This window comes from Larimichthys crocea, chromosome XII (genome assembly GCF_000972845.2).
Source record: "Larimichthys crocea isolate SSNF chromosome XII, L_crocea_2.0, whole genome shotgun sequence".
Lineage (NCBI taxonomy): Eukaryota > Metazoa > Chordata > Actinopteri > Sciaenidae > Larimichthys > Larimichthys crocea.
This window is the reverse complement of record NC_040022.1, coordinates 12,433,768-12,461,067: the sequence shown is the minus strand read 5'-3', so window position 1 is coordinate 12,461,067 and position 27,300 is coordinate 12,433,768. Positions and strand designations below refer to the sequence as shown.

The 27,300-nt window shown below is 42.8% G+C and overlaps 2 protein-coding genes and 1 long non-coding RNA gene across 21 annotated transcripts in view; 2 read left to right on the top strand and 1 right to left on the bottom strand.

Annotated features, from left to right (window-relative positions):
- Positions 1-5,553, top strand: part of nfixb (nuclear factor I/Xb) — a 134,464-nt gene extending 128,911 nt beyond the window's left edge. For all 17 annotated transcript variants that reach the window (XM_019272795.2, XM_019272740.2, XM_019272727.2 and 14 more), the window contains 2 exons: positions 1,720-1,811; positions 4,830-5,553. In XM_019272795.2, the coding sequence (XP_019128340.1) occupies positions 1,720-1,791 (72 nt within the window). In that variant the 3' untranslated portion in view covers positions 1,792-1,811; positions 4,830-5,553. The remainder of the gene's footprint in view (positions 1-1,719; positions 1,812-4,829) is intronic.
- An 8,656-nt stretch (positions 5,554-14,209) lies between these two features.
- rad23aa (RAD23 homolog A, nucleotide excision repair protein a) lies at positions 14,210-21,197 on the bottom strand. 2 transcript variants are annotated; one of them, XM_027285437.1, is made up of 10 exons: positions 21,153-21,197; positions 20,538-20,849; positions 19,549-19,710; positions 19,192-19,412; positions 18,284-18,327; positions 17,562-17,689; positions 16,531-16,621; positions 15,531-15,661; positions 14,606-14,767; positions 14,210-14,502 (listed from the first exon to the last, which is right to left on the bottom strand). In XM_027285437.1, exons 1-10 carry the CDS (start codon positions 21,168-21,170, stop codon positions 14,389-14,391), a joined length of 1,383 nt encoding a protein of 460 aa, XP_027141238.1. In that variant the 5' UTR covers positions 21,171-21,197; the 3' UTR covers positions 14,210-14,388. The 2 variants fall into 2 exon arrangements, with proteins under 2 accessions (XP_027141238.1, XP_010741704.2); XM_010743402.3 differs by lacking the exon at positions 21,153-21,197 and having other exon boundaries at positions 20,538-20,916.
- LOC113747106 (uncharacterized) overlaps positions 20,843-27,300 on the top strand; it is a 42,360-nt gene continuing 35,902 nt past the window's right edge. For both annotated transcript variants that reach the window (XR_003463347.1, XR_003463346.1), the window contains exons 1-2: positions 20,843-20,958; positions 22,202-22,288. This is a non-coding gene — a long non-coding RNA (uncharacterized LOC113747106). The remainder of the gene's footprint in view (positions 20,959-22,201; positions 22,289-27,300) is intronic.

Sequence of the window (27,300 nt, the reverse complement as noted above, 5' to 3'; positions counted from 1 at the left end):
AACATCTCACCTCCCTTAACCCTCGGAAGGCTATGGAAGCAAGCACAGGATATACTGTGGAGCTCAGTAGAGTAGACCAAGACCACCAGAGGTCTGGTGAGAAATGTCTTTCTTAATGGACGCATTAGGTCCCCTTCAGTTTGAGTGGCTTTACATGTTGAGCCCATTCTGTCTGCGTTGTCTGGTGTGGAAGCTGCAACCCAGTTCTTCTCCTTCTAAAAACCTCCTTTCTTCCCCTGCTGGACTCATTAGCAAAACTTGTACAAATAAATAAATAAATGAAGTTGGGAGAAGAAGATTTTCATCATTAATTGATTCTTACTTGTGAAGTTGCACAAATTTAGGGCAGTTAATTTATATGGACTCCAAAACATTCCAGTAGAAATTAGGACATTGGTGGAAAAAAAAATATATTTGACTTGTTTTTGGTTGAACTGATTTTAGCTTCTTGGTGGGATTTTTTTTGTTTTGTTTGGTGATTGTTAAGCGATTGTTATAGGGTGTGTTTTAAGGTGATGTCAGTCAGTCCAACCGTGGGCTTCTCTCACATTTGTCTTCCTCACCTGTGATAGGAGGGGCACTGGATGGAGCACTTTGATTTTTTTGTTTTTAGCTTTCCTTCAAATTTAGTGTTTGCGTTTTACCCCCCCAGTCAACGTCTCCAAGTCTTTTATGTCTTATGTATGTTATTCCAATTCTTAGAAACACATGGCTGTTAATACTCTATGTCCATACACATAAATCTCCAAATTCTCCTTCTCTTTCTGTCTCTTTTTCTACTCGTCCTTCCTCCCTTTCCTCCACACAAACAGGCTCACATATGCACACTGCATCCTGAATCCCTCGGTGAGATTCAAAATGCTGGAGTCCGTAGGGTACCTCAAACTGCCCTAAATTTGTCAGAGACTTTGATGCCAGTGGGTTTTAACTGTCCCTGACTGATCCTGATGTCAGGATTCTGGTGTGCTCAATCACTTCCAACTGAGTTTGTCAACGGGATTTTTAATCACTCAGGGAGATCTAAGTTTGCAAACCAGTTTTTGGCAGACTTCACTCTGGAGAGTTGATGACCTCGATGAAACATAGCAGCACTTCCTGTCGTATTAAGTGAATTTATCAGATTTTCAGAGATCCAGTTGTTTTGCTGTGTGTTATTACATGTTAAAGGAAACTTGACATTTTTGGAAATACACTAATTTTCAATGGCAAGAATTACCGATATGTCTATATGATAAATATGAAGCTACAGCCAGTTAGCTTAGCTTAGCATAAAGACTGGAAGTAGGGGAAACTGCTTGTCACTGCTGGCTCTGTACAATAATCCACATAACAGCACCTCTAAAACTCATAATACAATATATTTTGTGTAAAACTGACACATTGTGGTTTTATGGACTTTTTTTCACATCGTTGCCTGTACAGATGAAACAAAAAGCGATAAAGGTGTTAGTTATCAGGCTTCAAAGTTGCTGGTAGATTCAGTTTGTTTCCTTAGGTCAGAGCTAGGCTAGCCTTTGTGCTAAGCTAAGCTACCTGCTAGCACTGACTTCATTATTGCAGCACATACATGTGAGTGGTATCAAACTTCTCGTCTAACTTTCGGTAAGAAAGTGAATATGTTTATTTCCCAGAATGTAAGCACTGCTCTGAGATGCTGAAGTGCCAGCTGTCTTTGCGCATGCACTCATGTCTTCTCTTCTTCTTCTTTTGTTTCTCTAGCATACTCCACGCCAGGCGCCACAGCTCCCAACAGGTTTGTCGGCATCGGATCACGGGACAACAACTTTCTGAACATCCCGCAGCAGACACAGGTAGGAGTGAGTGCGGGTTGACAGTTTGTCTCTGTGTGGAAAAGTGAGGAGGAAACTCTCTGTTTTGACTGTGATTACCGGTCAAACTCAGGCAACTTATTAACTGTGTGGAAGGACGCCAAAGTATTTCTTATTCCCTCACTCCCTGAAACCTGCTGTCGGGTTTCTCCACTTCTCCTCTCACACCATCCCACAGCGCACCATCAGTGTGCATTTGTGTATCTGTATTTTACAGTACGTGTGTGGTTTACCATATGTGCTCAACTGTTTATTTGGCACGTATGGAGCCAACCCTTCAGGCAGCAGGCCTTCTCCCTCGCTGCCTTTTTCACTCCCTCTCCTTTGCTGAACGCCCCCCCCCCCCCCTGCTTCTCTCTCTCTTTCTCTTTCTCTAGCTTTGTCCTTCGCCACTCTCCTCCCTCCCTCTTATTCATTTTCTCTGCTTCGTACTTTCTCCCTCTTTTCACCTTCTCTGTTCCTTCCCTTCACCACTCTGCGCCTCATTCATATGCCTCCTCCATTACCAGTACTTTTCTCATTAGTGTCCAACCACACCCACCTGGAGCCAGCTCAGCTCTGCTCCTCGACACATGGAAACCATCTGAAACTGCTCGGTTGATCCCCTCCCTTGTTTCCCTGCCCTCTGTTCTCTTACTTTTCCTCCCTTTCCATTTCCTCCATTCCTGATACTTTCTGCCTCTCCGCTCGTTATACTCCACTCTTTATTCCCTCTCCTCTCTTTCTTATTCCAATCTTTATCTTTTTTTTTCTCCCCTATTTTTCAGTTTCTCTCCTATTATTCCAGGTAATGCTGTCTTTGTTACAAACATCCTTTTACTCTAAATAATCTACTTCACCTTGGAATGAGTCTTTTTTTTTTTACCCTGGTACGTTAAAGACAGCTTAACACACAATATGACCAAACGTATGTTGACACCCAAACTTTACATCCATACGTGATTGCTGAACAACTTGTTCCAAAATCATAGACATGGGCAACACGCTGTAACAGCTTCTGGTTTCAGGCTTTCCAACCAGATTTCTGAACCTGGCTCCAGGGATTTGCTTCCATTCAAACACAGGAGCAGTACGGTGAGGTTGGGCACTGATGTCGGGCACAATAAGCTTGCTGAGTTCTAGCTCATCCCAGAGTTGTTGGATGGGGTTAAAGGTCAGGGTTCTTCAGCAAAGTGGGTAAAAACCCTTCCTTTATGGTCCTGGCCTTGTACAAGGGGAGCTATCTTATTGAAACTATTGAAACAGGAAAGGGTCTTCCCCAAACTTTTGCCGCAAAGTTGGAAGCACACTGTTGTCTAAAATATCAGTGAAAGCTGCAGCGTTCTCTTAAATGAAGCAAAGAGGCCCCGACCAAAACCATGAAAGCCCTGCACCAAAAGCAATAAAAGTATATGATCAGGGGTCTCTACATACTTTTGGCCATGGAGCGTGTCTTCATATGCAACAGCTCATTGATGTTATATGACTGGGACATCATGTCTGAAGTATGGTTTCACTTTTCAAGGCAGAACCAAAACACACAGCATTAACCGTTTGCATCTGCCACTCAGAAAATGACAAAAAGATTAACGACCTACAAAAAAAAAGATAGATCGCAGGACAAAGAGTGTGTCAGGAGTGTGTGTGTGTATGGTGACTCTGGGACAGGCTGGAGAGCCGCTTACATTAACAACAGTGGGCTCAGTGTGCCCTCTGGTGGCAAACATGAGAAACTGCAACCGGTGTAGGAAGGAAACGAGATACCGACAGGGCAGGAAAAAGAGGGGAGATGGAGGGAATGGAGCAAACCTTATAGAAGTCACGTCCCGGCCGTCTCGTTACCCCCGGCAACCAGACATGATGTCATAGCCAGTTGATCTTGAATTTGAGAAGGGGTTGCTTGAGGGGGGGGGAGTATGGAGTTGGGGGGGAACAGGAAAGAAAAGAGGGTGGTCACTGTCTGCTGCCAAGGATTTAGTGGGAGTGTTCACGGGAGATAGATGATTGTGTGTGTGTGTGTGTTTGTAAGAACATACACAGAAGGAGAGAGAGAGAGAGAGAGAGTAACTAAGAAGGGAGAAGTCACAATGCCCAAGGCCTGCTGGGACAGTGCCCAGGGGAGTAGGGTAGCTGAGAAGTGCATGAGGCAGAAGGGGGGTATTCATGCGACCTGTTAGAGTCAAACAAAACAAAAGGCTGCTTCCCTGGAGGCTCCGAGTAGTTTCCAAGGCTTGACTTCTAGAATGTTGGCGCACAAGCCCGTGGTGCCAGATCCTGCAGGCCAAGCGGGGCAGCCAACAACAGCGACGGTGACCCACTTCTGCTCCCTGCTCATGCTGAGTGGGAGAAAACCCGACGTGAAGATGGTGTAAGTGACAGGGAGCGCCAGACTGCTATCCCCCTGCTGCTGCTTGGCCATTAGTAGCCATTCACAAAGCTCAGCCAAATTCAAGCTGCACCGTACTTGACTCCAGAAATGGACAGAATTGATGGTAATAGCCGGGCTGGTGGCCCAGATGACTGTTCTGTCACTCGCTATATTTAAGAGTGATAGGAACCTCTAGTGGCCAAAAGTCATTTTCATGGATAAAAAACAAAGAGTTTCTACAGTTTGCATCTGTCATAATGATTTCTGATGTATTTCCTTGTTGCCACATCATGCTTTTTTATTAGCCATCCCAGAGTGGGGCGGTCTGTCCCACACAAATCTCTCATTGAACAGAAATTTTATACAGACGTGCATGTTCCTATTTAATTTGGTCTAGTGCCACCATGATTGACATTTGTGGCTCAGCGTGAAATATTGTGCCAACTTTGGTGAGCCCCTGAATGTTCATCGAGCACAGTAATCAGGTGAAAATACAGTTTGGTTCATGACCAAACACCCACAAAACTATTGATTGAACGCTCAAACTGCAGTTTTTAGGTGTACCTGTGTACTTTTTGTGTGTACTTTTACTGGTTTTGACACTAACTTGATCTCATTCCCCACCACCTCTTCCTCTTTTTTTTCTTTTGCAGTCTTGGTTCCTCTGACAAGATCTGTGTACAAACCAGCAACTAGAATTCTTTCTTTACAATCGAAAATAGAAAAACAGAGAAACAACCCGCAGGATAATAACTGTCCTCCAACCAACCAACCCACCGACCGGCCCTGACAGTACAGTCTCACCTGATACAAAAAATATAACCAAGCAACGCAGGAAAATACGACAGCATTATGCTTTTTTAGAGGAACTCTGGACTCATTTACCCAGTCAGAGGGAGGACCCGTTTTCGAGCAAAGATGGATAGATGGAAAGATGAATGAATGGACAAGAGGATGCCAGGATTAAAAGAAGGGGTGAGGGGACAAACAGCAGCGAGCAGGCATCTCTCCTGAAACCAAGAACCAGCACAACAACAACACAGCAACAGCAAGAGGAACCTGAGGATGAACAAGCGGTCAACTTCTCCTACTTTGTGTAATGAATGGCTATGAAAATCATCTGTCCAACAAAAATCAGGTTTCCGAGACACAGATTTAGCATTAAAACTACAAAGCATCACCCACAACGAATCCACAGCCTGATCAAAGCCGAGACACTATTTTGATTTCCAATGAAAGCTGCAGTCCATGCTCCGGTGATGTCTGTCATCACCCAAAAACCTAATCAAATTGACCAATGTTTCTCTCCCTCTGAATGACCATTGACTCTAAGTCCCTTTTTACCCTACTACTAACTAGAGAGAGACCATGCCAAAACATATCTTGATTAAGGGTTGCACTAGAAGCTGAATCAATTAACACTAATCTTAACGATGTGCACTATTTACCTACAAGGCATGGGAGGTAAACCAGACTTGCCTATTAAGAGTTTTAAAGAGGAAAATCCAAGGTACAAGACGCCTTCACGTGTCCTCGACCCCGCCCCCCCATCGTTCAGTGACAAATCATTGGCCTCCGCTCATTCTCACATCTCCCCACACGACACACACACACGCACTCAGAAAGATCTCACAGTCTGTGCCACGACCACGGCATGTACAGTAACGTACAACTGAAAAAACGCACACCGTCGCCCAGTCAGACCTTTTAGATTGTAGTAATCATAGGTGGTGGTGTTGTGTCATCATATTTTCATTTTGTATGCACACACTAAGCCCAGTGATCTTTAATTCAATTAGATATCTGAACACACAAACACACGCACACACACTGAAAACCGCAGTGTGAGTACATCATTACTGACAGTTAGACCGCAGCTATCGGTTCCCCCTTTGCCCTCTTGTAATGTAGATGAATGACTTTGTTATCTCTTGTGTGTTCTCTTATTTGAGTTTATTCCTTTTGGATTTGTACTATTTTATAATTGTTTTGTATTTGAATGACAGCACCTTATCGAGAAAGACAGTGAGAGGTGGGAACGCTGAGGCGGCTTGACAGGGTGGTCAGCTGAACTGGATCAAATAGTACACGGCAAAACTGAAAGGAAAAGACGTTTGGTGGATGCGTGCGCTTATTGGCTTACTTACAGAGTTAGATCGGAAAACTGATGCGACTCTGCATCTGTGTGTTAAATATGAAGCTACCATGAGCAGCCGGTTAGCTTAGCTCAGCAAAAAAGGCTTAAAACAGGGGGAAACAGCTAGCCTGGTCTATCCAAAGGTAACACAATGTGTTGATTTGTTTCCTTTGGACAGAGCCAGGCTAGCTGTTTCCCTCTGTTTTCTGTCTTTGTGCTAAGCTAAGCTAACCGGCTGCCCGTGCCAGCTTCATATTTGCCGCACAGACATGAGAGCAGTCTCAGTTTTCCTGTCTGACTCTCAGCTAGAAGGCGCACGAGTGCATTTTTCCAAAATGTTTTGACTTTATCATGGTTTGTTCGCCACACATACTGTACTTTAAGACCACGTGATGCAGGGTTTTGACAATCACAGGAAGCTTGTTTTTATTATGGGAGCTCACCTGCTGAACCATACAGGTCAACAAAGAGCTAAAAAAAAGAAAAGAAACAAACCACATCTACTATTTGACCCAGGTCCAGCTGGTGACTGATGGTGATGTACGAGTGATAGAAAAAAAAACAGAACCAAGGAGGTAAGGTTGCTGAAGATGGGACCCAGAGAGTAGCTTTTCTTTCTGTCTCCCTAAAGTTTACCCTGTTGTTTACACTCCCAGATGGGCCGCTGCTCCAAGAGCAGAGGGAGCCACACTGTGGAGCAAAATGAATATGTGACATATCTGGCTGGTTTCGGAGAGGGAACGAGGGCCTCTAAGGCTAGCAGTAGGACGATCACCTCGTGTGCCCAGTTTTGTTTCGGTGCACAGGATCAGGTAAAGGATATCGGCTGCTATGGTAACCACACCCCCCCCCCATCACCAACACACACACACACCAGCACTCCCCTTTAGCTATTGTGAGTTAATGAGCCCTTAATGATCAAAACTGCACTAAAACAATCATGCCAGCCGACCTTGTGAGTTTCTTCTTTTTTTTTAGATAAGAGTCACAGTAGATCGACCACCACAATGTCAATGTTTCCACTCAGTGGACATATCACTGGGATTGGAAACACGCTTGTAGAGCACACAGATCGCCACACAGACTAAAGACCACCTGCTATTGATGCAAACCCCCACCCCCCCATGCCAACTGAATTCAAAGGGAAGTCTTAAAAATAGACAATCTGAGGAGGCCTTTATGCTTTTAATCATTTTCTACCATTAGCCCACACATATTCTGACCGATTCAGTTATTTCCTGTTTAAATATTCAAACCACCCACCCATCCAACCTCACAAAATAACTGGACTGCCTGGCCACGTTCTTCACTGCAGGGAAACACAACATAGTTGGCCAACCGACTGGCGACCATCTCATCAGCTTCGTAGAGAGAACTAGCTCTGCTGAATAAAGACGTTAACGATGGCTAAAGGTGATTTCTTTTCTAATCTATGGAAGTGCCTCTGTATTCCCATTATGCAATTTGTCAAACATGAATTCAGGTTCTTTTTCTCACATATAAGCTATAGTGAATGGTGAAAAATTTATGTCAGGAGAGGAAAGAACGGTGACAGCTCACTAGATAATCGCAAGCATCTTTATATATAATACACATATATATTTATAGATATATACATTTTTTTTATTTGCAAGATAAGCTCTGTGGCAGTCTAGTTATTTTTTGAAGCATGGCGTACATCGCACAGTCATAGGATGCATCTTGAAAAAAACGCTGATTAGAGCTAAAGTACCAGTCTCTAAACCCACTCTTGCATTAAAAGAAATAAAGAAAAATCCACGGCAAACAACAATAGACACATAGACAGTGATGATAATGTAGTTGAGGATTTAAAAAAACAAACAAAAAAAAGAACAGATTAGGTTTTGTTGTTTTCTTTCTTGTTTTGATGGGAAGTATTGTTCTTGAAACTAAATGATGTATGTTGATTGAGCCATGTGCAATGCCTTGGTAGAGGAATTGTGTTTGTTTGTTAGCGATTGTTTGAGGGTGTCACGAGAAAAAGAGGGAAAACCCTCGATTTTTTTTTTCTTTCATTTCATTTTTTTGGTTATTTTTCAAGTCCACGTGCTCTGGGACTCTAAATACGAGGGCGGAGATAAAAAAAAATCCCAGTCTTTGTAAGTAAGTTGTTGTTTTTTTTCCTTTTATCTCTTTTTTTTAAGAAAAAAAAAACTTCATTTCTAACCATTTGTTTTCAGAATGTGGGAGGGCTGAAGGAACAATTTTGCAACTCATAAAATATATATCACTATGAAAACTGGTGCTTTCGTAAAGAATAAAGTACATTCAATCTCTATTATACATAAATAATAATAAACAAAAATTAAGTGTTATCATAAAAGCAAATTTTAGGAAAACATGCATTATTCTATTTCTCTTTTTGTATTTACCGAGGGGGGAGGGGTTCATTGTATGAAAAGGTTGTCGTGACAAAAGGCATTTTTCCCCCCCCAACCTTTACACCATAGCAGAGGAGCAGTCATGGGAACAGAGAACATCCTCGTTCCAGACTGTATCATCTTGTATCCAGTAATGTGGGACAAAGACAAGATCTTCCCCGATTTGGGAGATGCACAAGTTACGGATTCCCGCCTAAAAAACGTCTAAGTTGGTTCAGCGAGAGGGAATTAGTGGCCTCTGTCTTGCTCAGCTGGTCTGCTGTCATCAATTGGAGTGAACCCCCCCCCCCACCCCCCCCTCCCCACCCCCCCACCACCACCACCCCCCCCAAACACCCACCTACCAACCTGCCCGCCCTGAATCTCCCACTGTAAATGATTAAATATTTGTTTGGTGATGTAGTAGTGTTATAGACTCAGAGCATCTTAAAGGTTGTCCCTAAAAAGTGCCTTTTGTTCACAGATTCCATCTTGTAATCCTGAGTGCCCATCTCAAAAGAAAAAAAAAGTCCCCTCCTTCATACTTCTATATCTTTCTCTTCCTCTTCTTCAAGCTTTTTAAACAGATATACATAGTACTAAAGGAAATTGGTGTGATTTAGTTCCTCTTTTTATTGTTGAATAATTAAGAAAAGCGTAAAAAAAAAAAGCCCAAAAAAAAAAAGGATATTTTCTGTCTTGCTTCTCTTCCTCTGTATCTTGTCTTCTGTCTATCTTGGACACTGGAGTAGTCTGTAGCCCGTAACCCCCCCTCCTCCTCCTCTCCTCCCCCTTTTCTCCTTTCTCTCCCCTTTCTCTGAACGGCGGGGTTTCAAAAAAAAAAACACACAAAAAAACAAACAAAAAAAAACAAAAAAAAAGAATACGCAAAGATTTTTTTGTCTGAGCAGAATGCAGTTAGCTCACATGTTATTCTTGTCTTTGTCTGAGCAGAATGCAGTTAGCTCACATGTTATTCTTGTCTGTACGCTTCACATTGTATTACCATACCCATCTTCTTCAGCTTCTCCATTCAACAGCTAATGTAAGTGAACAAGTTACACCACGGGGCTCTGGGCTGTGCTGAGGACAGGGGCCCGGGTCTGGGCAAAGATATCTGTCTTCCTCCCCTTCAATCCCGGGGGAGAAGTCAACGACAAATCAACCCCGGCAGAGGGAGAAAAGCACTCATGGGAACTATTTTTTGGTTTTGGGCTCAGGCGAGGGAGATGACCAGTAGGACTGCTAGTTTAGGCAGGTTTGTTTGTAATCCTTGTTTCTATCTATTTATTTTTTTATAATTGAATTTGGATTTGCTTTTTGATTCCTTTTTTTTTTTTGTCATTGTTACTGCATATCTTAGGCAGCAGGAATATGCTGTGTTGAGACCTTCAATTATGCACCTTTCTAGTGGTTGAATGAGACCAGCTATTTAAAATAAAAACATAAAAAACGGAAAAAAATAGAACTGAAAAATGACTCGAAGCACCTTATAAGCGGACTGGTTCCACAGCACGGTGACTGAAAGGCTCCGATTTAGCACAACCATAGGAGATGTTACACATTTATTGATTCACCGCCATTCTAAATCAAACACGTTGACCAAAGTGATATGGTTCCAAAAAGCTGTTCAAAACTACTAAGACTTTGGTGACTGATAGAGACGGCACCTTTTGAAATTCCACCAGCAAAATCAAGTGATTACAGATTTTTGTCCTGCAAAAAAAAAAAATAATAAAAGATATATATGCAACTTTTTATTTTCTTCAAGCAAATGAAGCCAGCAGCAGTATTATTGATCAAGCCTTGACAAGTGAAAGCGCCACAGTTGAGAAGCCATATCAGAGATGAACAGGTTACAGGGAGCAGAGTGAGTGTGTATGAGTGTGTGTGTGAGTGTGTGTGTGTTGTTGAGGGAAAGGTGTCCACGGTATCTGCCCCCCTGCACCGTTCAAAGAGCCCAGTCGGACCCTGTGGCTGAACCGTCCGCCCATTTATTTTTTCCTTTGTTGGTTTTTAACACGTTTTGTAGGATGCTGGGCCGCGTTTATTCATGTGTAGACTGAGCCCCCCCAGGCCGGCCTAACCCCTCACCTCTGACCTGTAAACACACACCTCTTGCTTTGAGTGCTCCTCCTCCTCCGCCTCCTCCTCCCTCAGAGCAGCGTCTCATCCTCAGGCACACCCCCCAGAGCCCATGGTGAAATGCATGTGTTAATTACAGTTTCTTTTCCATAATAATAATAAAAAACAGTTTGAAAAGAGCAACCCCTTTACTTGATTGAATAAAAGGATGTTCTTGACTGTATCCTGCCTATCGACTGTGATTATTGATTACTGTGTCATTGCAGCTGTCTCTGGAACACGGGTCCAGGGCAGTGGTGTACTCAGGCTTTGGTAAAAGGACCAACGCCACAATGGGAAAATACTCAAAGAGTCACATTCCTTGTACACACACCTGACCAATACAAGTCAATCATTTACTATTTTATTTCTATAGCACCAAATCATAACAGAAGTTATCTCATGATAACTTTCCATAGAGCAGGTCTGGACTGTACTGTATAATATGATCTACAGACTCAACAATTCCCACCATGAGCAAGCACTTGGTAACAGTGGCAAGGAAAAACCTGCATTAAGCTTAAGTAAAAGTACATCAGATATTAAAAGTGAAAGTCATTCTGCAGAAATATGCCTGCCATGACTGTTATATTATCATATGTCACATTATTAGGTTGTTAACGTTGATGCATCAAAGTGTAAAAAGCGTTTTACTGTTGGGTTGTGGCTAATAATTAACTTCACAGCCTCAAGAGTGACCCTCTTTATCTCCCTCAGTCATTGTGGTTATCATCATGTAAAAGTCTGTTTATTAATATGAGAATATATTTAGATTCATATTAAATAGATATTTATATCTCCAGTATTTATATCTTATGTCTCCATAGAGACATAAATGAATCATTGTTCCAAACACAATTCATTTCTGACAACTTTAGGGCTGCAGAGGTGAGCACATGGGATTACACTGGCTACATTTGATAGCCAATAGGAACCAGTCGGGTGACAGGTTTGGAGTTGGAGTGTTTCATTTCATTGCATGACTCCTTCAGTTCCATCTGCTTATTGATGGATTTTGGCATTACATGTGGAGTTATCATGCAAACAGTTGTTAGCAAATGTTTCCCTCCAGCAGTCTGGACTCACAGATAAGGTCAACCGGAAACTCCAGCAGGTGTAAATGTGGTGACCTCGGGTGTTTACTGCTTCTTCTCCGTTACACGCTGGAACAGAAAGGCTGGATGTCCTGGAGAGTATTTGGTGAGAGCGAGGTGCATGATGTTCCTGCTAACGAGGCACAAAGAGTCTGAAAGACTGCTGATATTTAATATAGTACAGCATATTCTGAGATCATGTGACACTGTAGGAGTTATCAGGGAAGACCACCTTCACACATAATGAGAATGGAGACAGTTAATGTGTGTTCATGGACTCATTAATGAAGAACCTTTGCAGTGAAAACAAACAGAATGACATGAGGTCATCTGCAGTGGATCTGCACATACACTGTGAAAGTGATGATAGAATAAATGTGACCCTCACAGGTATTCTTACCCTCTGTGTGATCTCCTGTATTTGTTGTCTTCATTCTAATTATAGAAAACATCTCTTAGACTCGGGAGCGGGTTTAGAAACACATGGACAGTGAGAAGGGGGCACATTTGTAAAATGAGCACCACTTTGTGAACTAAAAGTTCTGGTTCTTTGAAATAATCAGGTGTATTATCAATCATTATTAATGGTTAGATGATGTAATCAACATAATTACTAAACAACCTCAAATATTAGAATATGACTATCAATAATAATTGGATGCTATCTGTACCCCTGTACTATGACAGCCATGTTATTTTGCCTCTTTGTGGTCATGTGACTGACTTAAGTGACTTCATAGAGGTTCCCATTTAAAGGTACCAGGGTCTGTAGCAGGAGGCTCGTTCAGTAATCCAATGACATCACTTCAACTATCACGTCCTGACTTCTTATTTGAAGTTGTGCCTGTGTGGGCAGCACAGTGTCAGCAGATTTAGACACCCAGAAAGTGAATGTAGTGTGATTTTCTTTTATTCACAATGTATTGTAAGATTTATCAGAACTCAAGCTGAATGATTTTAAACTACAGTTCCCAGCTTGGGGAGATAAAAGTACAGCATGTTCTAGATGGATCTGGTTCCTGGTTCTTTCCCTGAAGTTTCTTTGAATGTCTGAAAGCAACATTACAAAGCTTTTCTACACATCTGGGACATGTTAGTACAATATATGTATCATGGAACTATAAAGATGTTTATTCTTAATGCTTAGATCACTTTCGGGACCTGTTCAGAAGAGACGAAAAGGAAGGGTAGTTGCATGGTCCTGATGACTCAATCACACACTCACCTCAGCGAGCAGTGCACTCATTCATGTGCAAACCATTTGCATATAACACTTCAGAGCGAGGGCATGTCATCATTTTAGTTTGGGATTTTCAGATCCTAAAGAGGCAACAGTGGAGTGTGTCTTCATAGAAAAAGGTTCCCGTTATATGAAGGACAACTAGTTAACGTACTGAGCAGTGGCTCCAGTTCCTCTCTCTGTTGGGGTTTATAAATGGTAATAGCAGATGTTAAAAAAAGGTTAAGTTGCATGGTAGTGTTAATTAGCACCAGAAGCTCTCAAGCACAGACAAAATACCTTGACATTTGAGTAACTGAAAAGAGGCAGGCACAGCATTTGCAGGGACTCTGATTGGCTGAAATGTGTGCAGCCACCGTGGAGACAGGCGAGGGTACAAAGTGAACAGAATAAACACAGACTTATTTGTCAGTTTAGTTCCCGTTTTTTTTCTCCCCAAACAGACTGATAGACCCCCCCCCCCACACCCGCAAACATCATGTCAGGACACATACAAAGGGCAGCGCGGTACAGTCTATCTGCGCCAATTTCATTCTTGGACGTACGTACATGAGGCTTACAGAGGTACATACAAGCAGTTACACACACTGATAATGTGGTTGAAGTGCAGTGAGGAGAATGTGCTTCCATACCATCCCGCTACAGCATGAACAAACTTAGAGAATGCAAATTGATTACTGTATCAGCTTAACTGTATCGCATCCATCTGCACAGGCACACAGACATGTACTCACACACAAGCACTCGCTCTCATCGCAAAACCCCTTCAGCCCCGCCCTCCCCCCACCTCCCTCCCTAATGTTCACAAAGCGCGTCTAAAATCAAATTATAGATCTCCCCTAGACAAAGCCCACACATTCCATTGGAATTCACGTGGATTTCATCATTCTTCCACACCTCCACATCCACCCAAGTCTGACCTTCCTGCACACACCCTCCACTTTGTGTACTTCAAGCGTGTTCCCCCGCCATGACCTAAGCCCACCCCGTCGTCCCACCCCACCCCACCCCACCCCACCCCATCCCGTCCCGTCCCCACCCACACCACCCAACCCACCCCACCCCTGCTGCCTCTCCTCTCCCCTCCCCTCTCCTCCTCTCTCCCCCTCCCCTCCTGTTGGGTTGAGCTGAGGTTGGTAGCTGTACAGTAAATTGGGGGGTGCAGTCTTTATGCTGAGCTTGAAGAGGGGAGGGGGTGTAGGAGGGAGGAGCAGGAAGGCAGTGATCTTCTGCTGTTCAGTCATCTTCCAGTCCCTGGTTGAGGAGAAAGTTGGCTGCCAGGTTCTCGTTCTTCTCGCAGGCAAAGTAGGCCTGGATCACCAGAGCCTCAGGGAAACCCAACGCTTTTAACTGGAGGGGGAGGGGAAGACATTACTCAATTATAAGAAATAACAGAAAATAAGAGACTATAATACATATACTTAAAATATGCAAACATCTATTCATCACACACCCTTTCGATGGCTTCCTTCTCCTGAGGTGTAACCTGGATGTAGTTAACGGGTGCACCCTCGTCCCCTGCTGCCCCCATCTCTCCAACCTCTGGCGGGTCTGCCCCCTCTCCCACCGGCTCGTTCAACATCTGGATGAACAGCTCCTGATGCTGACTGATTTGCTGGAGGAGGAAGAAACCCAGATGTGAAGGAAGGGATTTGTTTGAGTGGATCAAACTGAGTGTGCAGCCCGGCTTCATTAAAGCAACATGATGCAACAATCTGTACACGTCTGTTTGTTTTGATTACATTACTTGTCATCAAAAATTTACTAAAAAGCCCAGCTTTTATTTCACCAAGCTCTCACCAACCACTAAAAGTCAGTCCCACATTTACTCTTGTCCGGCGACTTCTTGCTCGCTCACTCTCTCCTTTTCTCTTCTTAGCTTCCTCTTCAACATTCTCCTCGGTCTTTTCGCCTTCGTCATTGTGTCCACAGAGGCTGCTGAGCCCAGGTATGTTTCCTGCTCGCTTGGTTCTGGTTCTGGCATCATTCCCTGCCAGCATTCCTACCTGCCCTAGCCCTGAAAACCTCCTCCTATCAGTGTCAACACCGTCACTCTCCCAAACACCGCGCCCTAGCAGCACTGCTAACTAAGCTCATTAGCTAATGGCAGCTAAGTTCCAGTTTGTGGTGATTACCGTTGTCTTGGTAACGAGTAAAACTTTGTCCACCAGGAAACATTTTCTGTAGAAAATATGCACTTCTTTCAAACCAACAACTTGACTCACAGTGTGAGAACAGAGGCACCATTACAAGTCAGCGTAGCATCAAACAGATTTTTAGCTGTTATTTTAATAGTTGCATAATGTTGCCTTTAATAGAGACGAGCAGCAGGAACATGAATCACACACAACACAGTGTGTGAGGACACAGTGTGTTACCTGAAGAAGTTGAGGATTCTCTCGGCCTAGTTGCTGGAGGAGCGCTGGTAGCAGAGCAGGGTTCTGCTGGATGGCCTGTCTCATGTGCAGAAACTGAGGCTGGGTCCGCAGGAATGCAAGTGGGTTCTCTCCTACACACATACAGCATTAATGCAGCATTCATAACCACAAACAAATCAGGAACTTTCAGTTTTATCAATACCAATAATGTGCATTTTTATCTAAAACGAGATATTAAAGCTTTTCCCTCTATTGTAATGAGCTTGTGCACTATATAGAATATATGGTCAGTCAGGAGGGGTGATTATTGATTCATCTGCTCATTATTTCCTTGATTAATTATTGGTGGCTCAGGAGGTAGAGTGGGTCGTCCACTAAGCAGATGATTGGCGCTTTGATCCCCAGGTACTCCAGCCTGTGTGTCATGTGCCTGGCCTCTCCTGAAGGCTGCACTATCGCTGTGTGAATGACATATGTAGCGTAACAGCACTCAGTGGTTGGAAGTGCAGCCCATTTATATAAAACAGAAAATAAAATAGAGCACTGACATCTCATGACATCAAAAGATTCAGTTTACAATAAAATAGCAAACTCACTCACTGATATAATAATTACATATTTTGGATTGACCAATCAATGAATTGACTAATGGTTGCAGTCCTCATAAACACCTTACCCACTCAAGAAAGAGGTCGCAATCTGTGCTGAGCGATGCAATTTCAAGTTATTTGTACATGCCTATGTTACTAATGAGTCATAATTACATACGAGTGCTACGACTGTTATTTACTGTAGTTATCTGTAAGTGTGTGTTGTGTTAATTAAAGGTTGTATGAGTCACTTCACAGTGTCTGGTGGAGGCCTCGTATTAAAGCTATGAGAGCTTTAGGGCAACTGAACACCAATACTCTGCTGGATTTTTCCCGCAAAGCAGGCAGAGACACACACAGGAACGGTGACTGCATTTATTTGGTGGACCGGAGCGAGCTGTGTGCCTCACCCTCTGCTAGAGATGCCGGAGCTTCTGTGGGTCCAGATGCGGGGGCCGGTGCTGGGGGATTACTCTCCTGGACTGGGCTGCTGGGAATACCCTGGAAACAACAATACAACTGTCGATCACACACTCACACGCAGTGCTACTGAATAATATAGATAAAAAGTAGCGTCACATTACTGAATATCTGATAATTATTAGCTCGGAATTGCAACTCAATACATTTACTATGAATACACCTTTACATTTTAAAATCGGTTGACTCTACAAGGACAGTCAAAGTGTGTAATCAGAACAGACAACTGCCTCATAAAAGCTTTCAGTATTCTCAGAATAACACACACTCAGTTGCCAGTTTATTCAATGAACCTCGCCAAAACTAAATCAGGCTAATGCAGCAGCATTCCATGAAGGTTCTGACACTCAGTTTGAGGCAGGCGTGGATTCATTTTAGAGGCATGACAGTAATATTTTTACATCAGTGAGGGGAGACTAATATACTAAAACTCCTCACAGCATGACGTGAACGTCCCTCACAGGCGTGCAGAGTAAACCTTTTGTCAGTCTGAAGAACAGGGTGTGCTCATGTCAGATCATCACAGAGGGTGTCACCGCTGATTAAACTAAATGAGGAAGCAGTGTGACTCACTCTGATTAACATCATGTCCAGCACCTTAGCCACCCTGTTCCCAAAAATGTGACTTTCTCTGTGTTACGTAAAGGCAGCAAGCGGACGGAGCTGAACGCTGACAGCTGGAGCTCAGAGGGAGAGCTCCGGCTCTGCTTCCATGTAATGATAGGTGGATTATTTCAGCAGACTGACACGATGGTCGGCACACACACAAACCCTAATTTACAGAGCACGTTGGAAAAATTACTCATTTTGATTTTATTGCTGCACGGAGAAGTCGAACTAGAATACATGGAGATAGAAGATTGACAGTCCACATTTCATGTTAAAGGAGAGGTGCTTTTCAGATGGTAAGAATGATATCACTGTGTGTGTGTGGGTGTGTGTGTGTGTGTGTGAGACTCACAGTGAGGAGGTACTCCACAGCTCTGTGGGGGTTGTTGAAACTGGCCCGTAGTGCAGCCACCACTCTCTCCCTTTCATAGCCCATAGACATGATCTCTGTCAGCATGGCCTCATACTCAGCTCCAGTCACTGAAAAGACAACACACACACACAGACACACACACACAGTTACTAACTCTACACATTCCATATGACATCAACAGGAAATAAGCGTTCTAATTATTCCTGCTGTAGAACAGAGCTTCAAACGTTCACTGAGGGACGTCTCTTTGACCTGAATCCAGACTTTAAATATACATACAGTAACAACACATGGGTAAAATGGGCACCAACAGCAGCCCGACTCCTCTTGTTCACATTCCTGATGAGCATAACCCTAACCCTGTGAGTGGGCCAAACGGGAATTCCCATCGCTCTCTGCAGCACCACAATAAGGAACGGCTTACTTTTGTCACAGCCTAAATATAGGAGCAGTATGTATTGCACCGCAGCCTGAAAAGTCCCTGACTCACAGCTGTAACCATTTCTGCCACCGCATCTATAACCTCAGATACACACACACACAGTTGGGATGTGAACCCACTAATAACCGTCAATTGTCTAAAATTGAGCAGCTTATGTTTGAGGTGAGTAAATATGCAAATGACTGCAGTGAAGCTGTTTCAGCTGGGTTTTTTTTACAGTGTGTGACTGGAGTCTGGCAGGAAGCCTTCTGTTACCTACCGAGTGCTGAGGAGGCATCCAAGCCCTGACCCCCGCCACTGGTGCTGCAAAACACAAAAAGGTGAACAGGTCAGACAACCTACAACCAACATGAGGCGAAGAGCAAGGCAGCAATCTGACAACTCTGATTAGACATTCAGCATCTGTTCTATAAAACTAAAGAAATAAAACACTGATTCACAGAGTGAAGAAAACAGACAACTCATGCTCAGTGTCTTTTTCTCTGTTGGTGCATATCTGGGTAATAGAGCCGGCCTTTTAGCTCAGCCCCACATGTCACGTGTGATACGATAATGACTGTTCCTGATCCCGTCAAAGAAATAAAGTTTTAGGACACAGCGAACATACAAGAATGCATCCCTTTACTTTACCAGGGTTCAATGTACACTGAGGATCTTTAAAATGTATGTAACAAAGCATTCAGTGAGAGCAGCTACATTCATGGAATATTCCAAATGACCTAAAATAATGATTAGATTTAGTGTTAACACCTATATACATTTCCAGGTATGTTAATAACCAACAAAAGTCACTTCTAACAATGAATGGTTGGAAAATGACATCCACAGACACTCTTTTTCAAAATCTAAACCGTCACACAGTTGAGTTTCTTTCATGGTAATCCAATCTTTGCTCGAGTATTCAGGCACCAGCTTACAGCCTATGATTTCATATTGTAGTTTGACTAACTCAATAAGAAGAAAGAAGGACATGTCATGTGCCAGCCACAATGAGGTGCTCTGGATTTAAACTTACATTTATATAAATATACTGATATCAATGTATATGAATGTCTATCTTCATGGAAGTATCAGTTATTGATTTTCCCAGTCCTGCTTTAAGAGTCCATAGTGTCCATAGTCAGAAATGGCTGGGATCACAGTCTATGCTGTATGGACAGGTTCTACCTGGCTGGCTGTTGTGGTTCTGTGGCTGCGGCACTTGGCTCCTCTTTGGCCTCCTCGGAGGGAATGGGGACAGCTGCTGGGGTTGGGACTGGGACTGGGGCTGGGGCTGGGGCTGAAGCCGGGGTTGTGGCCGGGACAGCTGTTGACGTGGAGCCAGAGTCCTGTACGGGGGGTTTGGGGGCTTCTGAGGCTGGAGGCGAGGCGGCAGCTGCGGGCTTAGCCTTTTGCCAGTTCAAAAAAAAGGTGCTGTTAGACTCCAAACTTCACAGTGGAACATTCAAACCAACTAACCTAACTGCTGACAACACATTAGTTACGATCGAAGCCGATATCATGTGTATGATAATAAGACCTCACCTTGGACACCATCACAACGACAAAGTTCTTCTCGTCGATTTTGTAGTCTTTAATAGGTGTGTCATCTTGCAGGATTTTTCCAGCGTATATCAGCTTCTGCCCGGATACGGGAAAGTTGTCTTTCCCTCTTTCTGCTTCTATCTTCTCTTTCAAGGCCTTCACCTGATTTAAAAAAAAAACAGAAATCACAATCAATAACCATCAACATGTTAGCACTTCAATGCTTCTACACATTAATATCATGGAGGTCTGTCATTCGCCTCCTTGATCTCTGACCTCCAAGTCACAGCAGCCGAGCGCCTTTCAGCGCAAATAAAAGTGAGGGGGTGATGACACTGTCAGAGAGGGCTCATAGCTGACTGGCAAAAGTCAGTAAGTTACAGTAACAGTCACTCACATGCAGCCTCAGTGTGTCACACAGCAGGACGCTGCTCACTGTACATAAGAGAGCAGTCATCTGAGTGATATCCACTGTGAGTAACAGTGTAACGTTAGCCCAACGCTGGCCTCATGCTAACAAACTTAGCCAGCCTCTCGGTGCGTTACCAACGAGGCTAATCATAATTGGCAGTGTCATAAGCGTTAGCATTAGCAAACACAGCGCAGTGGGGGGGCAGTTTGGGGTTCATTACAGAGGCTGTGGCTCTTCGTACCGGTTCACGTGAAACGCAGTGACAGCAGGCTGTCAGCGACACAAAGTAAACGGTGAGAAAACAGTCTGCAAGCGGCGGGGCGACGACTTTGTCAACGGGCTATTCGGCTAGCTAGCAGGCTAACGTACGCTAGTGAGGTTTCGCGGTGTTTAGCAGCCGTTTCACGTCGGGCTGTCAACCCGCCGTTAACGGACAGCCTCTGCTGAAACTTCGCTAATTGTTCTTTAATTGGCCATATTCAATAAAACTGTCGGGGTCCACGCGCAAACTTCAAACATATGCCCCGCAGCTAGTCGTGTTAGCCACAGTTAGCAGGCTAGCCTGTAGCACACTCACCGTTTGTTCGGGGTCTATCTCGATCTGGATCGTCTGCTGCTGCAGCGTCTTCAGCGTGATCTGCATGGCGGCGGCTGACGGCGTGTCAGGTGTGCTTCGAACGGAGAAATAGTCGCTCGCTGGGGCGCTCAGTTTGTTTTTAAAGTTGGCGTTCGTGGTGAGATAACAGCTAGCCGAGAAATGTGTGTATCCATGAGCGCTCAGCAAATCGCCATCTTTGGTGACAAGTTGGTGGTGCGGCGAGAAGAGAGCGAGCTCCGCTGGGAGGCAACGAGATCTCGCGCTGCCCTCCGCGCGACTGTGGCGGGCAGGCTGCTTTAACACGAAGAACACTGAATAATAACTGTGTTTACATATCTGCAACATCATCTACAATATTCATAACATCACAGTGTATGGATAACAATTTAAGGTCTGACTGGTAAGAACAATACTCCTGTAAATATCTGTCTAAACATATACAGCCAGAGCTGCTTTTAAGATATTCGTGACGTCTTTTCTTTATTAGTTTGATTTTTTTTTAACATTACACAGCTCAAAATAATGCTAATAATGTGTTATTTATTGCCCGATTTATATAACCTGTTCAAAAAAATATGACAATTAATACCACACCTTTGTCACAGCAGTCATTTTGACATGAAATATTAGATACACAGGTGTTACCAATGATACTAATTAAGGCTCCGTTCCATTCAGGTCAGACAGAGTCAGGGTGCTGCTGTGGTGCGTGTTGGCTCACTGCAAAGTCTCTGCTGCACTAAATGGAATGAGACCTTAATTAGTATCATTGGAAATACCTGGTTGACCCTTCTACTTCATGTCAAAATGGCTGTACAAGAGCTTATTTATGTCTTAATTTCTTGTCAATATGAAAATAAAATCTTATAAACTGCCATTTACTGAGAGTCAGACAACAACAACAAACACATTAATACCAATTATCACTTATTATTACTATTCATTCTAGAAGTTGTTATCATATAGTGTTTTACACTATTCATTTGTGTACATCACTGGTCCTGAGTACTCGTTTTGTTTCATGTGTAAGCATGCAAGTGACAAGAAATAAACCTTGAAACCTTTTTCCTAATTTCTTCCCAATCAAAAAAAAAAAAAGTCCATTATGATGACAATACCGATGATCATCAGTGAGGAACTTTACTGACAGTCCAAGTCAGTCCACATCTCTGAATCCTATAGGATCTAAATCTGATTCATTAACACCAGTTAGAACAGCAATTTATCTATTATATTATATCTCTAATTAGATTTGGACATTGAGTTGTGTAAATACATTGTTACTAGACAGAACTGACCCTAAGGTTATGTTGAGAATAGATTATAATGAATCTGAAATGTGAATTTTAAATATCTCACATTGTGACCCGTTAAAATGTATTCTGTCTTTTTGCCAAGAGAAGAGCACGGTGAACTGGAACCGTCGAAACAACCCTGATTTACATAATAGTTGGAGGGCTTTCTGAATTTATTTATTCATTTATTAAATCAGGGACAGAGTAGCAGTGGATTTTGTAATATATGTTCTTGTTTTTTTAGATATCAGTCCATGGCCACTCCTGTGTCTTAATATTTTGAAGTATGTGTGATCTGTTGTTGTCGTCTGTGGTTGTAAATATTAAAGGTCCTGCACGCTCACACAGGTGTTTACAAAGGCAGGCTGAAGCTGAGTGGAGCTAGGCCAGGGATGACGTGATGTCATAAAACTCTATGAACCAATAGGAATGATGGTAAGTTGTCCCGCCCTAACAGGTGAATCCAAACTAAGAGGATCGTGAAGGTGTGGTCAGTGAAGGCCAGTGTGTAACTAATGGTTACCTGTTCATGAGCACCCCTCTTTTGTGGTATGCACAACCTCAGAACATGTTTACTGACATGTCTGAGGAAAATGCTGCTATTCCCAATGGTGTCATCTTTTTATCATGCCATTGCATTTCCTGCAGCTTGCTAAATTGTTAGCCTAGTTAGATGTTGCCTTGTACTGGTCTGCTCTCATGACTTAACAGGAAGTTTTTCCGCCAAGTGCTTGTTCATGTTGGAACTGTTGGTCTATAATATTATAAACAGTATGGTCTAGACCTGCTCCGTATGAAAAGTGTCATGAGATAACTTGTGTTATGATATGGCACTATATAAATAAAATTGTATTCAATTCAATCAACCACTAGAACTGCAAGCATACGGCCTATATGATTTCCAAGCAAATGAAAACTTGCAAAACTGCTTTATTGCTAGCTACAGTGTCAAAGCAAGGATAACTACAATATATATACATCATCATATACATCATAGAATCATTATATACAAACAGTAAATATATATTAAATATAGCACTGAAATGACTGAATCCAAAAGTTATTCAAACTATATCAAAATTCAAAACAACTTCAGTGTCAATAACATATATTTTATGTTACGTTGTTAAATTTTTTGTAATAAAATCAGCTTTGTTTATTAATTAGATAATGGTGATGTTTTACAGGGGTTATTTCTTTGCTGGGATTACTTCCCAACCTTGCGAGGCAGCTGGCTCGTGTGATCAGGAAGTTAAGAGATCATGTGAGAACCCATCTTACCACAGGCTTTAATGGGCCTGGATCCGCGCACTGTCGTCACGAACCAGTCAGCATCCTATGAGGATCTATAGGCAGCTATGTCATGAGCTATGCGTATGGTTTAACGCTAGGTGTGTGTGTGTGACGACGAGTGTGAGAAGAAGACAGTTTTCTCAAAAAACAACAATGGCAGCTGTTGAAGAGGTTAACATAGATGCTCCCAGCCTAAGTCATATTGAACTGAAGGCTTTTCTTAATGGAAAAGATGTTTTTGCTCCAGTAAAAGTTTGACTCCATCACATGGTTCATTAATCTGATTGGTTGAACTTCACCTGTGATAGACAGGTGGTTCATCCAATTACCAGGCCTGTTTAGGATGGTTAGTTAGACAAAGAGTGACTGTTCCATTGTGCCAAATCTTGTATTTTAGCATTAAAGTCTGCATAAAGTCAGTAAGTCAGAATAAATGTGTGTTCTGAGTTTGTCAGACCAAAGAAAGTGTTATTAACCAGCCAGCCAAATTGCAGCCATTTTGAAGCGACTGAAACGTGTCAGATGAGTTCAGAAAATGACATGACTAACTTTGAAACACTCTGAGTGAGATGAATTCATCTCTATCTCTCTGCTAGGGGTGCAGAGGTATGCTCAGGGTGGCCTCAGCGTGTCATCGAGCCACCCTTAAAGGACCGCCCACAAAATCCTGGACTGAAAACTGGTGAAAAACTGTTTGAACCTCTAACTCCACATTTCAGTAATATATCGTTCAACGTCTTTTCACATGTTTTCAGCAACTATTTTCCAACATATTTAATGTGTTTGGAAAGAAATCTCAGAATTTGCCATTACACTTTAAGCCTGAAATTACATCAAGCATTGTGATCCTTACCTGTCTTAACCACTGATTGACATCACCATTCACCAATCTCTGACAACCTGTGACCTGTAATGAAACAAACATGCTGCTTAAACAGACAGAAATATAAGATGATTGCATTCTGCTGTGAAAAGTCCTTGATTATAACATTGTCATCTGTGTTTGAGTACATACACATTTCAGCAAAGGACAGAGAGAGGTTTGTTTTTTAATAACCTGCATCATCATGATGTTCTGTGACTCTTACTTCACATAATGCACCTTTAATTGCTTCAACACACACACATACACAGTCCAAGATGAACTTGATGTACCTGCTGACAACCAAATATTTCAGCTATGTTTGGATAGTTTGAACATTTTGAACTTAGCCTCCATTGTGTGTGTGTGTGTGTGTGTGTGTGTGTGTGTGTGTGTGTGTGTGTGTGTGTGTTACCAAGAAAGAATGCACACCTGGAAATGCTGTGCATTCAGCTCTCATAGTTCTCTAAAACAGTCAGCAGGGGGCAGAGTTTGACTACTCAGAGATAGCAGCACTGCAGAAAAGTCTGCTCTCACGCTCTGTGAATGTCTGAGAGAGAGCATCAGGCGGAGTGAATGAGACATTTTCTAAACAATGAAAACCAATATGTCACTGTGGTGGGTTTTTCTTAGGATGAAGCTTAATTTGTCGAATGGATCTGTCAGAAGGGGGAGCACTAGCAACATACAAACATGATATCCTATCATATATGGCTGGATGGACCGGTGAATGAGTTCACTCAGATTTATGCAACTACTGTGGAGAGACATAGACATAGGGAAATGAGATGAAGCTGTGGTCCTTCACGTGTTGGACATATATGTTATCAGTGAATGGACACATACACAGTGGCAGCTGCTGTGTGAGCACTACAATAATCTGATTTAATCCATCAGAATAATAGTCTATCTGTGTCGTTTATTACACATGCATACACAAACAATAACATACACAGCACCAGCACCTGCTTTGACCACCAAACCTTCCAGAAATGATTGTGACATGAATATTTTATTAGATCTGATCCATCGCTCAGTCCCAAGTTTGGTAGCCCCCAGATTTTTAATTTTTCATCCTGTTTTGTAATCCAGTGTGAAACCTGGTGAGAGGGAGAGTGGCGAATGGGAGAAGAGGAGGCAGGGAAAGGCCACAAAGACCAGAGGAAAGTGAAAAAAAGATGTCAGAGAGAGAGAGAGAAGGAGGGGAGGATTGATGACGGGAGATTGTCAGAAAGTGGATGGAGGGTAAAGAGAGGGAGGGAAATAGGAAGAGATTGCGGAAGAAGAAGGAGAGACAGGAAATGTGTGTGTCTGGGTGTGTGTGTGTGTGTGTGAGGCGACGGTGCCCCAAATGTGTGTTCATCTGGGTTAATTCTCTAGGACAGAACTATTAAAGATTAACAACGAACCACCATGTTTTATTGAGACGAGCTGCATTCATGGGCATATGGCCCTAAACACAGACCTACTTACAGTGTGTGTGTGTGTGTGTGTGTGTGTGTTTGTCTGCAGGCTTTTGTATTGTCCAGACAAAAAGGAGCGTCTTTGTGACTGTAGCCATGGCTTTCTGCTGCAGTGTTGCAATGCTGCACACCTCAGTTAGATTGGCCTCACTTAAGGCCCCTCTTTACATCTGACTATGTCCATTATGCTGCTGTATCAACCTGCAGATGTTCAGCATTAAAGGAACACTGTGTAGGATTTAGTGGTAGTGCTGATTGCAACTTCCTTTCTAACATAGAGTGAAGGAGGCTACAACATGCACAGAAAACGAGAAAGGAACGAGAAAGGCCCTATCAGGAGCCAGTATTTAGTTTGTCTGCTCGGACTACTGTAGAAACATGGCAGACCCTGCAGCCTCTATAGACGCTAAAGGCTCATTCTGAGGTATTTTCAGGTGATTATACACTTATGAAAACCTACACATGAATATATATTAACATCCTTCCATATTATGGTATATAATAGAGCACCTTAAATCTGACTCTACACTTTCTTAATTATATTTGATCAAGGTACTCTGCTTGCAGCAGAAAGTGGATTATTGAGCAATATATTTATTTATTACAAGAGCTGTTCAGCACACTTGACCTTCAAACTAAACAGATTTATACTGAATCAGCATGAATGGCCACAAACCCCACATACAAATCATGACTGCTCCAAATAGGTGGCTGCTGAGCTATTAGAGTTTGATATGTCTGTCTCTTTCAGGGTTATGCCTAGTCAGGCACGGTATTGGTTGAAGATGCAGTCATCTCCCTTACTGAAATCTCTAAACTCTAACTAAACTTCTTCCCCGGAGTTTCTGTGCTGTATCGTTTAGCAGGTTCTCATGGATCGTGGCTGCTGCTCTGGTCCTGCATGACATTCACTGCACATATTACTACTGTCATTTTTGCATTATTGTGGCTCTTCCTGAGGTTTCTTCCACCTTTTTTCCCTGTTAAAGGTTTTTTGTGGGCAAGTTTTTCCTCACTTGAACCGAGGGTCTAAGGACAGAGGGTGTCACTCCCTGTACAGATTGTAAAGCCCTCTGAGGCAAATGTACTTTGTGACTTTGGGCTAGACAAATAAAATCTGATTTGATTATATTTGATTTGATATTCTGGCACAGCTCTCCTTCTTGCAGAGAGTCAGATGAGATTGATAAAACAGACAAAATCCTTCAAGAACTTCTAAAGCTTGATTACATTTACTCTCATAACTGTACCAAAGTCCGTTTTTGTGTTCTTGAGCTGTGTACTCACTGAACTCACTGAATTCACTCCCCAGAGAACATCAACAACCACTGCGTTGCCTAGCAATGTTGCATTGTGTCTTGTGTGTGTGTTCGTGTGTGTGCTACGCGGTGAGTAAAAACTGTTCAGACTCTCTATTTGTTTAAAATCCATGTGTTTGAGGCTGCAGATACCTCTCTGCTTTTCTCTGTTATTTATTCATTCATAAAAGTTGTTTATGCAGCCATATAGTGTTTTATTTATGGACGTTTTTTTTTTTGGTTTTGTCTTTTCACCTTTTTATTCAGGGGAGTTTCATGGGGAGCGCTGCTCTCTTTTATTAGGAACGTCCCTGGATCACATTCACACAATTACACATTCACACCTGGAAGCCGTCCAGTACAACCACAGTGTGATCTGCTGGCCTCTGAGCGGCTTCACAGGAGCGGTTGGTGGTGAAGGGCCTTGCTCAAGGTCACCTCTGTGGTGGTAATGAGAAAGGTGCTGCTTTGTTTTGTCCTTGTTTCTATTTAACTCTAGTTGGGCTTCACCCAGAGAGATGTATATTTAAT

Bases quoted from the DNA above. Each gene is read 5' to 3' on its own strand.
- rad23aa (XM_010743402.3), bottom strand. From the start codon at position 20,906: ATGATGTTGCAGATATGTAAACACAGTTATTATTCAGTGTTCTTCGTG. The intron at 18,328-19,191 runs GTAGAACCTGTC...TGTGTTTTGCAG, and splicing joins GAACCACAACAGCCAGCCAG to CACCAGTGGCGGGGGTCAGG. The intron at 14,503-14,605 runs GTGTGTGATGAA...CTCCCCCTCCAG, and splicing joins AGAAGGAAGCCATCGAAAGG to TTAAAAGCGTTGGGTTTCCC.